Source organism: Thermobia domestica, chromosome 17, assembly GCF_964235325.1.
Source record: "Thermobia domestica chromosome 17, izTheDome1.hap1.1, whole genome shotgun sequence".
Lineage (NCBI taxonomy): Eukaryota > Metazoa > Arthropoda > Insecta > Zygentoma > Lepismatidae > Thermobia > Thermobia domestica.
In genome coordinates this window covers 166,053,951-166,069,096 of record NC_137470.1, presented here as the reverse complement: position 1 = coordinate 166,069,096, position 15,146 = coordinate 166,053,951, and the positions used below count along the sequence as shown (strand labels likewise).

The following is a 15,146-nucleotide window of genomic DNA, read 5'->3' as shown; positions in this document are numbered from 1 at the left end:
TCGAGTTACATTTTAGTGCCTATTTTACTGCCTATTTCTTAAATTTTTAGTGCCTATTTGCCTGCCTATTTTCCAGGTTTTTAGTGCCTAAACATCCGGTCTCCAGTAATGAACAATAATACTACTTATACCGTGGCCGGTGAACGATGATTTCTGACAGCTTTGCACAAGGCCACGGCGAGCGAGCAGAAGACAACAGGTCAACCACCTTTAGGCTCAGAACCTATCGCGTCTCCATGGTAACCACCGCACATTGCCAAACTTTCACACACACCCTCCCATCCTCAATGAAGAAGCAGACGATTCTCCCCCTGTGCGAGAAGCACATGGAAACTCCGCACTCCTCAGTCGTCCTCGCGAGTTCAGCTGTCAGAAATCATCGTTCGCCGGCCAGGGTATAAGATGATTTTAGATGTGGTTGGGTGCTTGCTTTTTAGTTGCCAACTTTAAACTTAGAAACGTGTTTTCTACTGATGCTGTGTAACGAATTTGTGTTCTGTGATTATGCGCATTATCGTTTGCTTTCGCTTGTGTGGTGTAATATCAACACTGGGGCAATTCACTTTTCCTTAGGTACACTCATGTCCAAAATGATTGTCGATTATCTATAACTGTCTTCTTGTAAGAATATAATTTGATAATGATTTTGCAGGATACTTTTATTACTGGTACTATGTATATATTCGAGAAATGTATATTTGTGGTAAATTTCATAAGAAAAGAATTATAAATACGAAACTTAGAATGAGTAAAACAAAATGTTGCTAGATGGAAAAGAAAGATTTATTTTCGTTTTATTGTTCTTATTTACTGCTCTTTTGACGTGAAATTTTCTGCATAGATGTCTTTGCCGATTATATGCACACTAACATTATAAGAAATAGCGGGCGAATTCGTTATCAAATTATATTTCTACAACAACATATTTATAGACATGCGACAATAAATTTGGACATGAGTGTACGTGGTATTGAAGGCTGATGAAGTTCGCTAACAGATAGAAAAGGTACTATACAAGTACTTCTTTAGTTTACTTCTTAAATTGTCTGGTGCTACTGCCGATTTCAGCTGGGTCTTATGAAGCTGGCCAACACTGGGGCTCCACCGGGAATAGGATTAGTAATCACCGAACACCCACCAACGTCGCACGTGCTAACCTTTTTCTTTCCTAAAAGTCTTCCACAACCGGAATATTTGGATATTTCTACATGCTCTCTTAATCAATCATAGTCAAATTTTGTACTTTATGTAATACATCTAGGGACTTGTTCACGTATTACGTAACGCTAGTTTTGACCCCTCTCCCTCGATTGTCACATCTCGTAATGAAAGGCCAAACCTCTCCTTTACCCTTTGTCACGTAACGCTTTTTGATTTTGTTTTTTTTTTACCAAGTTTGCTTGTTTTGGAGGTTTATTAAAGTAAAAATAAAAAAAACTAATTTTAGTAGCATAACTTATTACAAAATTCTTGTATTCTGAATAAATTTGCAATGTTTTTTTCTCCAACAAATCAAAATATTAGAAAGTGGTAGTACCGTAATAATATTTTAACTCCCTAAGGTTGTTTAATTAACCGATCTTAATTCCTTGAAGTTGCATATTATCGTTTTACCAAGAAGATCACACCCATTCTTCTAGGTCACCGATGATTGACAAGGAGCAAGTACTGCCGGAAGATGCAGGTGAGACAGGATCTAAAGACCTGACATTGACCTCTTCTTCTGGGATCCAGGATGCTTCTTCTATTTGAAGTTCGCACGTGTCGACGATACAAAGAAACTCATCCTCGTCGACCACAGGTTCGACGTAGCTACACACGTGGAAGAGCAAAGGCATGTCGTTTGTGAACAAGCTCTTTGAACGTCTTGTTTCGACTTTGGACTTCAGTTTACCCCTTTTTCAAATTCTTTTCTTAAATCAGTGTTAGAATGCGAATAAACTCGATTTCTCAGGAAAATTCAAATCTAAAGAGCAAAAAATTCAGTACGAGTTGAATATCCGACGAATTCGGTTTTTAGTATTTTATTTTGCTCTGCAAATCGTGGATCGTTCCCGTCGGGGAAAATATTGTTTCACGAAAAAGGGTTTCTTCTGTTTTACATGCGAAACTCCTTAGAAGAATAGAGTGGGTAAAGGTTCAAATCAAAAGTTTTAAATAATATTCTTAGAAATAGCACTATGGGTGGGAACGCAACGGCATTTTCAAGCAGTGGCTAGGAACACTAACAACTAACTACAGAAAAGCTTCATGTGCCGTAAACGCAATGCGGCGATAGCCACAAAACGGAGTTTTATTTTATTGTAATACACGCAGGATTTGTCACCAATCATACTAGTATCGTCTTCGAATTCCCTCTACATGATTCATTTTATATAGGCTTTGTGTCCTCAATTTCCCAAAACAATAAAAATACTTGTTTATTTATTTATAAAAAAAAGAAAAGAACTGAATAAAATTATTTGTTTAAAGTATTGCATATAAACCTCAGAAAAAACATACAAATTACTGAGAAGAAGAAATGCGTTACGTAGCGAAGACGTAAACCCCCTTGTCACACTTCGTAAAACAAGGCTGAACCCCCTTTCCCCTGTGCCGCGTTACGCAATATTGCGACGAGCCCTAGGACACGAACATACAAACTTTGAGGAGAGTTTATAATTCCCATTCTCTTCAGAGGGCTCGAACTCTCGATGGGACTCGCTTCGCAATCCTTAGCATAGCACCTCAAACTGTTCGACTATACCAGATCTACACAATTCAGCTTAAGAAGAGCTCAGTATCGTTAAAAAAAACTTTCTAATGCTGTTTATTCACATCAGCACTTGATAAATTGTGATGCGTATGCTGGCGGGAAAGAGGTCAAAAATGAAGAATATAGTATAGAACTAATTTGCTTAATATTATGTAGGGTTAAACATAGACCTTCTGGGAGGTATTGATTTTAAATTTGACTGTATAATTCTTTTTTGGGAGGTGGGAGGATCAATAATAGACGACGACGTAACATCGAGAATCACAAATAGAGCACATCACTGTATGTAAGCAGAATCCATTTTTGATATCACTGTACAAATGGGGAGAGGACTTGAGTCGCGTCAGAACCACTGGTGTAACCTCATGAAGATCAGCCTCGTAATGTTCCCTTCTTCCCTGGTACAACCTGTTAGATTTCTCTTAGTACATTTAAATTAACGGATTCAAAATATGCAGTTGCTTGTAGAAGATTGGGCAACACAATGCAAGACGTTGGAGACCCAAGTTATGCAAACAGTTCGGAAAATATAAAGTGTGAATGGGACCAGAATATTCTTCACAAACACAATATTATGTTAGGAGTGTCAAGGTAAATGGATTAACATATGTGATAATCCAGTACACATTCAATGACCTTCAGGTAACCTTGATTTATGTTCTTTTGATGTTATACATTAACAATCTTCCCATAATTACTAAGACTATTTGTTCATGTAGATCCTGTTTGATATAAGCCACGTGTGAAGATGAAGAAAACGTCCTTGTAGTGTTATCACATAATTACTTCTCCGTTATGGCACTGAGTAGGATTTTGCCTCTGGGAATTTGGTGTAACTGTTCTCCATATCTATGTGAGGCCGCGGTGGCTCAGTGGTAGAGCGTTCACCTCTGTTGCATGGGATTTTTGGTTCCATCCCAACTTGTGCCAACTGAGCTTTAAGATGGAGAAATACCGTGTGTGGGGTTTTCTCGGTGTTCTCTCGTTTTCTGTCACTTTCTTCATTCCACTATTTTATTAATTTCTCATCATCACCGTCTTCTTTAGCCTAGACGGCATAAACGTGGGACGTAAAGCAAAGATTTAATTTTATTTCATTTCAAAGATTTCATTTTTTTCTAATATCTGCATGATACACGAAAAATGCTGCATTGGTAAAGCATAGACTAGTGCTGTGGTTTATCCGGATACATATTTTTATGCGTATGATCCTGGGCTATTTTGTCTGAGGTACAATTTTTTTTCTTTTGTTTTGTTTTGTTTTGTTTTGTTTGTTGAAATTAGAGACGATCTTCAGTTAATTGTGAAAACCCAATTAAAGTTAGTGCTTGTCAATTGTCATTATTTAAATGTAGAATAATAATACATAGGAAACATTTCATAACACAAATATTGTCATTGTTTAATAAGGCTGCGTCTCAACTGTAACCAGGGGCTTTATTCTGGATCAGTCGTGAGTCACCTGTCTTTTCGTGAACTGTGCTAAAACCCTATTTTGTAGGCCTGTCGAGAATACTAACTTTCTCGTCTTCAAATTTTCAACATAGATAAGGTTAGGGCCTGGGATTTTTTTACATGATTTCACTTTGACTGTAGAACTTAGGGGAAGAGGAAGAAGAGATATAAAAAGTTAATATATATAAAAGTAAAAGTGACTATGGGACTTAATAACTCCACCGATCTCGATCAAATTTTCGACGTAGATGATGTTGGAGCCTGGGGTGATTTTTATTATTTCACTTTGACGGTGCAACTTAGGGGGAGATATATAAAAATGATCGAAAATGACCAATATTAGTGTCGAATTCATAGTTTTTGTTGTCGCTAAGATGAACAATGACACTTCCGATGCCATTTAAATCCAAAATCAGCCCACATAGTAATTTTTTTTTATTTATGTACATTACTTATTATTTTCTGATTTTTCATTATATTTTCTTTGTTTCTATCGATTTATTTTTTTTAACACAGCGAAACTAATAATTACTCTAGTTTTTAATATCTCAGTGAGACCAAATATATTTGATTGTACTAAACCGTTTCCATAATACCTGTTCCTTTCGTTAGTAGCTCTGAAAAACACACATGAAACTTTTTTTTTTAATTCTCAGAATACAATTTTATAATATTTGTTCTATATTACACATATAGATATCTCCATCCTGTCGATATGGTAATCGTACATGCTTTCAGAGCGATACCTGGGTTCAAACCTCGATAGGAGATCATGTGGTTCGGGTTTAATGTTAAGCTGTAAGTATACGCCTCATATAGCATCGATGGTGAAAGGGAAGCTAAACTTAAATTCAGTCAACCAACGAGTAAACCTTTCTCTTTGATTCTATAGATCTGCGTCACCAATAAGGACTTCTTATCCCTGTAGGCGTTTTTTTTTTCTTTTTTGTTTCCTGTTCCAGCAATTTTAACTTGTGAACAGTTACAGTTTAAGAATTTGACGAAACAGCGTATATTTCTAAGTTGGACTCCCATGCTAGAAAAGAGTAAGGTATAATTATCTTTAATTTTTCCATCGAATTTGTTGTAAGAATTATAAGTAACAAAATTTACAAAACCCTCAAATTCAGATTTTATTGGAGTCATATCTTCTAGCCCATAATGATGTTTACCTAGAGAATATATGTCTGTTCTGGGAAGCGGACTGTGTAGCGTAGTGGTTGACGCATCCGCACGGTACGCCGTAGATCCCGGATTCGAGTACCGGTGCAGTCATACACTTTTATCTGGTGTGTAAAAAATCCGGTTCTTTCCTCCTTTCATTAACATCAATCTAATGTAAATAAAATAGAGAGTTTTTGTTTGTGTGTCTCTATGTCCATCTGTCTGTGTGCGGCCTGGGGACCAGACGAGTGGACCGAGAGTTATCAAATTTTGATTACGTGTACCTTGGTCCAGGCCCCCAGCCCAAGACGAAGCGTTCTTTTTTTTCTTCTTTTTTTTTCAAAATTCGAACCAGGGGGTCTCAAGGGAGTTGTTTACCGGGACATGTAAAATTAGCAGAAAATGACGTATATTAGTGTCAAATTCATAGATTTCGCGGTCGCTGAGATCAATGGTGAAACTCCGATCTCATTAACTTCAAAATTCACTCCATTCGGCTGTGGGCCGGGGATCATCGAGGGGGGGGTTAGGAAACCGAGACATGTAAAACTAATCCAAAATGACCTACATTAGTGTCACATCCATAGTTTTCGCGGTCGCTGCGATGAATGATGATACTTTCACAGGCGTTGACTTCCAAATACAGCCCCCATCGCCTATGGGCCAGAGTTTTTTTTTCGAACCAGGGGGTCTCAGGGGCGTGTTTACCGGGATCTGTAAAAGTAGTAGAAAATGACCTATATTTTTTTCCTTTCGTTGTTCAGTTTGTTTACATAGATATTTTATCTGACCCATGCGAAGAATGGGCATTTCAGCTAGTTTTTATGTAATAATAATAACTTTTTCTCAAGGTCTACGCACGAGCATCTTCACTCACTCATATCATATACTCGAGCTCGATGAGATCAACCGTTTGGTATACGTCTCATCTTTAGAAAAATATATTCCGTTAAACGCTCATAAAATTGTAGAGTTTAATTTTATAAGATACGAAGAAAACGCCTCAAAGAGTCGAGACATATAGAAAAAGATGTTAATATCTCTCTCTCTCTCTCTCTCTCTCTCTCTCTCTCTCTCTCTCTCTCTCTCTCACTCTCACTCTCTCTCTCTCACTCTCTCTCTCACTTTCTTTCTTTCCTTCTCTGTGGCCTATGAAACCCAGAGGTTCAATGCCGCGTTCACAAAAGCTCTCCACTGACTTCTGTCCTTAGCCAATTGGATCCAGTTTATACTTTGTATTTTTATCTCTGCAAGATCCATCTTAATATTGTCCTCCCATCTGCGCCTAGGTCTTCCCAATGGTCGTTTTGCGATTGGTTTTCCAGTCAAGACTTTGAAAGCGTTTCTACTTTCTTCCATTCTAGCTACATTAGCTGCCCACCTAAGCCTCCTAGACTTGACGACCCTAACAATGTTGGGTAAACCGTATAAATTATGTAGTTCCTCGTTATGAAGTTTCCACCATTCCCAATTCCCGTTCCTCTTGGGTCCGAATATTCGTCTCCGGATCTTGTTCTCAAATACTTTCAGTCTATGTTCTTCCCTCAGAGTAAACGACCATGTTTCGCAACCATACAGAACAACAGGTATGATTATCGTTTTGTATATTTTAAGCTTCAAATTCTTCGACAGAATTCGCGACGACAAGAGATTTTGAACCGAATAGTAACACGAATTCCCTTCTTTTAGTTGACATTTAATTTCTTCGTGAATACGATTTTCGTCTGTTAATATTGATCCTAGATATTTGAAAGTATCCACTTTATCAAAAGTATTATTTAATATTTTAACGCATCCATAATTTGCCGTATTACGGTCCCGACGCACTTCCATGTATTTAGTTTTCTCTGCATTTACTTCTAAACCCATGTCCCTGCAAGCGTTTAATAAGATCTCTGCATTTCTTTCTATTGTTCTCCTATCATGCCCTATTAAATTTATTTGGTCTAGGAATTAATTCGTGCGGTTGGTACGCACACATTGAAGCTGTAGTACAAACACAAAATACATAAATACCTTAAGAAAAATATTGTCCATCGCTAGCCACCACTTTCGCCCATCTGTCAGGCAATGTACGGATTCCGTGGCGAAAGAAGTCCTCATCCTTGGAAGCGATCCAGTCAGAGACCCATGTTTCGATATCTTCTGAAGAAGTAAACCGCTGTCCAATTAAATCGTTGTTCATGCAATCGAACAAGTAGTAGTCCGAAGGAGCAACGTCTGGTGAATACGGCGGGTGGGGTAAAACTTCCCATCCGACATTTTCTAAATAGGTTTTGACCGGTTTTGCGACATGTGGGCGAGCGTTATCATGTTGAACAATAAGTTTATCATGCCTGTTCTCCCATTCTGGTCGTGTTCTGGCCAGAGCTTGCTTCAAACGCAATAATTGTCGTCGATAACGTTCTCCATTCATAGTTTCACCCGGTTGCAGCAGCTCATAGTACACCACACCTTTCATATCCCACCATATGCACAGCATAACCTTTGAATATCTCGTTTTGGTTGTGATGGACCTGGTTCACCTGGTTTCACCCAGGCCTTTTTTCGTTTAGGGTTCTCGTAATGGATCAACTTCTCATCACCCGTAATAATTCGATGCAGAAACCCCTTTCTGCTCTGTCGTTGAAGCAGCAATTCGCAAATGGTTTTTCGTCTTTCAACGTCTCTGTCTTTCAATTCATGTGGAACCCAATGTGACATCTTTTGAATCATTCCCATGGCTTTCAAGCGTTTGGAGACTGTTGTTTGATCAACGCCTAATGCTGCTGCAAGTTGTTCCTGCGTTTGACACGAATCCTGCTCGAGCAATGCTGTCAATTCTTCGTCTTGAAATTTTTTTGGCTGTCCAGCTCGCTCTTGGTCTGCCAAGCCGAAATCACCACTTCTAAACCGTGCAAACCACTTCTGACACGTTCGCTCAGCTAGAGCATGGTCACCATACACTTCCACCAAAATACGATGACTTTCAGTCGCACTTTTCTGCATGTTAAAGTAATGCAGCAGGACACCCCGCAAAAACACTTTATCAGGCACAAATTGCGCCATGTTCACTTAACTACAAACTGGTGTTGTTGACGCTTTAATCCACTGCCCTATACTACGAACGATACGCGATGACAGGGGTTTGCAACACATGTGTGGATACACGGAACTGTGGGACGCTCCGTTCGTTGCGCCATCTCTTGTCTACCCGCACGAATTAATTCCTAGACCAAATACATCATCAGCATATGCCATAACCTGGTGAATACCGTTCAACTGTAGGCCCTGGTTGCTATCTTTGATTTTCCTTATAGCGTATTCCAGAACAAAGTTAAATAATAATGGCGACAACGCATCTCCTTGTTTCAGGTCTTTTCGACGTGAAAGCTCGTGGACAAAAATTTTCCTACCCGGACTTTACTTTGAGATTCATTTAAACATATCTTAATTAATCTAATTAGCTGTTTCGGTATTCCAAGTTCTGTAAGAACGTTGTATAATGTTTCTCTTCTAACCGATTCGTACGCCTTTCTAAAATCAATAAATAGTTGATGTACCGGGGAATTGTATTCCCACTTTTTTTTCGAATATTTGGCGAATGGTAAATATTTGGTCGATAGTTGATCGATTTCGTGTAAACCGCACTGATGATCTATATATATAAAAGAGAACGCACAAAATCCTTTGTCCGCTCATCACGCTAATACGGCTGAACCGATTTCTTTCATTTTTGGGGGGTTGTTAGGATTTGGACCCTAGATGGTTTTTATCATATCACTTTAATTTTCAATTACCAGTGTCTTGAGATAATTGACCAATCAGGTGTCAATACGTACAAAAAATCCTTTGTCCGCTCATCACGCTAATACGGCTGAACCGATTTCTTTCATTTTTGGGGGGTTGTTAGGATGTGGACCCTAGATGATTTTTATCATATCACTTTAATTTTCAATTACCAGTGTCTTGAGATAATTGATCATTCAGGTGTCCATACGTAGAAATCCTTTGTTATTAGTTCATCATAGGTATAAAAATAAACGTATTTATATGCAACCCGCATGACCCTGTGACTCGGCGGGTTAACATAACTAACAGGCGCTATAAATCACTTGAAAGCGAAAAAGTAAAAATTATCTAAGTAACAAAGTTTATTGCGTTCCGGGGTGACCGCAGCGAAGCGGGGTGAACGCTGCTAGTCTCCAATAATTTCATCTGTGTATGGGGTCAATCTTGCTAATAAAATATTTGAAAGGATTTTATAGGATGTTGACAGAAGAGAAACGCCTCGATAATTATTACAGTCAGTTTTGTCGCCTTTCTTGTGAATTGGAACAATGATTGATTTTTTCCACTCTTGTGGCAATTCTTCTTTGTTCCAGATAAGGAGAATAATTTTGTGTATCTTGTTCCACAATTTTTCACCTCCAGCTAAAATTAACTCAGCTGGAATTTCATCTTCACCCGGAGACTTGTGTTTCTTCAATTTCTACTTCTGTTCGGTTGGAATATACGGTTCTGCGGTGTGTGAAAAAGAAGTTAATAGGCTGAAAAACTGAAATTACCTTTATAAATAAAGAATCTGGTGAAAATTCACAAAAAATTCTCTAACCGAATTTTAAGAGTTTTAGGACCTGGCACCATTGTTGTCACATGGGTTCAAGTCACCTCAAAAAATTCTGTGATGTGTCGACAGCGCACAGTGAAAACGGGAAGTTGTTGGCTGTCATACAAAGACAGAAAAAAAATATTCTCTCTCATCATACACACGAAATGTTTACACTTTTTTCGCCTCACAAGCAAAAATCAACAGTTACGCAGGTGCTGCAGCTTCCCTAATTGTTCTATTGAAAATTCTACAATGCGTTGTGTTGGCCAAACACGAGGCTTTCAGATACTGGTACGTTTTTTCCAATGTCGCCAACAAGAGGGAAATTATAGAGGAAAAAGTAAGATATTTTCCGAAATTTTAACCTAAATCAGGACTTAAAATTTTCTGTGGCCGGAAACACTGTTACCAGACAAACTCAAACTATCCTAAAATAAACTTTGGTACATCACTAATATATCCTAGACGTATCATGACCATATCTAATATACTAAACATGTCATTGAAAAAAATATCTTAACACTACCTAAAAAAAAAAAAATATATCTTTTCACTTAGAGAACGAGGTCTATTGTAAACTTCAACCGTGCTTCCCCTAATTATCCTAATGAAACTTCTTATGTTGCCTTGTGTAGGGCAATGACGAGGCTTTCAGATACTGGTACGTTTGTCCCGATGTAGCCTACAAGATGGAAGTGTAGCCAGCAAGAGTGAAAAAGGGTCTTTTCCGATTTTTTCTCCTAAAATAGAGAATTAAAATTTTCTGTGGCTGGAAACACTGCTACTAGACAGACAGAAATTATCTTAAACTATCTTATACCACTAATACATCCTAGAAATATGTCTATATCTAAGAAACGAAGCGAAACGAAGCTTGTAATTCAGAAAAGTAAAAATAAATCAAGGTTTAGAACCTAAATTCGAATTTTTCCTGCACCCTTAATTACCCACTTGTAATGATCTGTACTTGCTTTTATTCAATAACGACTGATGTTTGACTGGAGTAAGTTTACTTGCGTTCGTACTTATAGGTACGGATCTATAAACATAAATTTCGAAAATTTAGAAATTTTTGACCGAAAAATAGGAAAATTTTAATTTCCCTACTTGGCAACACTGATTTGAGTTGTTTAAATTAGTCCAGAAAATTAGGTATGCATATGGGGTATATACCTGACAAGTCCTAAGGAGATATCTCTAAAACGAAGGAAGGTACACTGAGAAAACTAAGAAAAGAAAATTGGAAATTCGAAAATTCTCGAATTTTTTACTTTAGGCTTAAATTTAAGAGGGGAACTCGACACTCAGGGAAAAAAAAATACCATCAAGATAAACTATGGTCCAACTGTATTTGGCATAGAAAAAATCATCCCGGTATCTTAATTAGTGTTCACAGAGGGGAGGATTAAAGAAGTGGCCCCACCGTCGGGGCCACTTTGCCCACACAGTCTCGAAAGGGTTAAAAGAATAAAAAATCTATGGAGATGGTTGAGGCCGATTAAAAAGTGATTGTTTTTCTAAACCTAATCATACATAATAGTTTAACTAATTACCATGTACTAATTACTGCTACACCATGAGTGAATCCAATAACAATTAGTATCAGTATTTCCGTTCTAGTATTTTCTTACACAAATACCCTTACATTTGCATGTTTTACATGTTACTGTTTTTGTTTACGTTTTTGTACTCATTTTGATTTCTGTTAATATCTCAGTTATCGTTCAAAATTGGACCCATGTTCATTTTAACTTGTTTACTTACGATCACTCATACTGAAATTGCCCAAGGCATTGCCACTTAACCATTAAATAAAGTTTTCATTTTTTTCGTATTACTCTTGAGAACGATCATGGTTATAGAAAATACAAGTCTTAGTTTAATGTATTTCTTATAAGTTTTCGTTTGATCGTTTTAAGGATCTGGGTAGACGGAAGAAAAATGCGTAAAATATTTTCCTGATAGCTTCTGTTATTTTTGTTTTAAGTCTTGCATTGAATTTTGTCTTTAGTTTCAGGTAGTTTCCATGCAGCTGATATAGCTCGTATTAAAAATGGCGACGATTGGCTTCGAAGATTTTTATTGCACCATGACCTAGACGTGAATGAAGCACTAAAGATGCTGTGGGATTCGTGCGAATGGAGGAAAAAGTTCGGGACGAATGGTAAGCACAATATTTTTACATAGTTACTGGGAAATTGGATACAGATTAGTATTTATTTTCTAACAATATTAATAATTTCTGGCGCTACAGCCTGTAAAAGTCTTCTAGCAGGGCGCAGTCAACTGGGTGGCTCGCGTATCGACTTTTCGTATTCTTACTCAGCGGTGTCCGGATCGAGAATCCAATCCGGGGCAACGCACACCCAAGATGAGTATCCTAGCTATAAAGATATGAAATGAAATATTTCAGTTTAACGTCCCACAATTATGCCGGTGTACACTAAGGGAGTCGATAATTAAGACAAGTAAATGATGATTCAAGCATTGGTGGGATGAGAAAGTGAGAGGAAACGGGAGTACGCCGAGAAAACCCACGAACATGATGTCCACCACAAACCTACTTGGTTGGGATCGAATCAGAGACCCCAAGCACCAGAAGTAAACGCTCCACCACTGAGCCGTCATGCCCCCGTGCTAGCTATAGGCCACGTACATTCAGCATGACACAAAACTTCTTGCTTTCTCGAAGAAGTCTCCAAGCTAATATCACATTGCCTTATGTTCGTAAACGAAAGTGTATAATAGCATTTCAGTGTGTAGTGCGAGTATCGTCAATGTGCAGTCGCTAGCGAAAATTAATGCCTACTTACATAGTTTATCTTTCAAATAACTCCAAAATGCAGAGGACTGAAGTAAGTACGTACTACTGAAATCTACGAAGAGCATAATTTCCTCTTGGGTTGTATCGTGGGGGACACAAGTCATTGATCAGGTAATGGCGACTGCTTTGAAACAAATGCTGAGTATGAGAATTAAATCTGCCATATCTGTAGTTTCGTGTGAGGAAGAAACAATCTTTTGAACCAAAGTTTTAAGAACAACTCAAGTTATTAATATAAACTATGCCGATGATTATAGACTTATATCATCATAGAAAAAATACGAAAGACGTTTTGAAACTAAGAAATATAACACAACTTTGCAAACGGAAGCAAAGAAACCTAACTTAACCAGACTATAGACGAAACGGGTAGCGCGTAATACTCGTGGTTCAGTGGTCAAGGCGCTCGACCAGTAATCTGGAGGTTCTTGGGTCGAATCCACGTCAGGGTTCTTTTTTTTTTAACTTTAGGATTTTTGATGGCGATTGATCGGCGATGACACACTTTTTATTATATTCAGATATTTGAATACTCGGATGTTTCAATACTTGAACTATCAAATCATCAGGAATAATAATGATAATAATTATCTCGTAGAAGATTAAAAATTAGGAACTTATTATCGCTCAGGTCATACCATTACAAGCAGAAACGGGACATTTGGCAAAAAATATTTCGGTTTTGTTTAGTGTTGTCCACGAGAAGAGGAATTTCTCATTTCGTTTCTAAAACAAAACAAACAAAATCGGGATGAGAATTAACATTTTACATTCGAGACGGAACAAGGCTAACTTAAATTATCGTCTTGCTTAAGGGAGAATCAAGATGAGTCGAAAAGTATCGTAAACATTTCTCGTATAATCTCGATTCTCGAAATAGTGTATGTCCACTCTTTAAGTTACAGTTGCTCTGTAGACTGAATCTTATGGGCTATTTTGTTAATTTGTTTTCCAGAGCTCACTGCATTATGGTCTGTGTTGTTATTTTTGTAGCAAAGCTTTCTTAATTACTTCTGCATATCCTAGAAGTTAGTTTATTATACGCCTTACTGTTGAGTGATATTCAGTTATTTTTATTACAGTTATTTTCCTTAAAACGTACAGTAGAATACTTTCTACATGAAACTTTAGTAGAACACTTTTGTTTAAAATTTGGGTAGTTGCAGAGGTGTGTCTTGAAGGTACGGAACGCCCTTCCCCGTATCAGTACTTTTAAGTAAGCTTCCAAAATTTTCAGGCAACTTTAAAACTTTGATTGGACACCTATATTGCACTACAAAAACTGCAAAAACAAGAACAGATTCTGGCTTCAGTAAAAATCACACATATTTCTGTTTAAACACAAAACTCTTTTGGAAGAAACGGAAAACTGTTTCGGTGGAATACCGAACCAAGTTTTTGAAGAAAACTGGAATTCTTGTTTTTGGTTTTCTCATCTTGCTATCCCTAGTTTAAATATCTTGTTCGTACAGTTCGGATGGCTTTGATAGTTTCAGAATATGAAACGAAACTTCGTGTTTTTATTTTTTTTTTCCTTGCTCATTCCTTTTTAACGACAAGGCTCTCTTAGACCTACGTATAGCATGAAATCCGAACCATATGAATTCTTAACTGGGAATGGAACTTGTTTGTTTGTCTCTGTCTCTCTCCCTCTTTTACTTCAGAAATAATGGTGACTCCATTCTGTATTGCATGAACATTGTAAACGTCCTTCTTTTTATCTCATCCTGTACAACAGTTTTTTCTTAATGTCTCAGATATTGGAATGATAGTGTGTTAAGTCAGCTGGAATTAATCGATTGTGCTAATGGTGCTTTCTTAATGATTGGTACGTCACGTACATTAGAATCACGAATTTGTGATAAATATGAGTCGCGGAACGATTAAAAGTTCTAACTCTTTCTCCTAATCTGTTTGCCATCTAAAAACCAAGAAACTTATTATTGCATTTAGCTATGTGCGTGCAGACGGAAAAAAAAAGAAAAAAAAGTGAAACTATGTCGAAGTACACTCATGTCCAAAATGATTGTCGCATATCTATAACTGTCTTCTTGTAAGAATATGATTTGATAATCTTGGAGGGTACTTTTAATATTGGTACTGTGTGTATAATCGAAAAATGTATATTTGTGGTAAATTTGATAGGAAAAGAATTATAAATACGAAAATTAGAATAAGTAAAACAAAATGTTGCTGAATTGACAAGAAAGTTTATTTTCGTTTTATTGTTCTTATTTACTGCTGTTTTGACATCATATTTGCCACATACATGTCTTTGCCGACTATACACATAACTAACATTATAAGAAATACCGAGCGAATTCGTTATCAAATTATATTCCTACAACAACGTAAAT

The 15,146-nt window shown here is 37.3% G+C and overlaps 1 protein-coding gene across 1 annotated transcript in view; it reads left to right on the top strand.

The window, feature by feature from the left end:
- Positions 1 to 15,146, top strand: part of LOC145674473 (motile sperm domain-containing protein 2-like) — a 218,885-nt gene that overhangs the window by 19,243 nt on the left and 184,496 nt on the right. Inside the window, exon 3 of the mRNA XM_081744586.1 lies at positions 11,977 to 12,129. Within this exon, the coding sequence (XP_081600712.1) occupies positions 11,977 to 12,129 (153 nt within the window). The remainder of the gene's footprint in view (positions 1 to 11,976; positions 12,130 to 15,146) is intronic.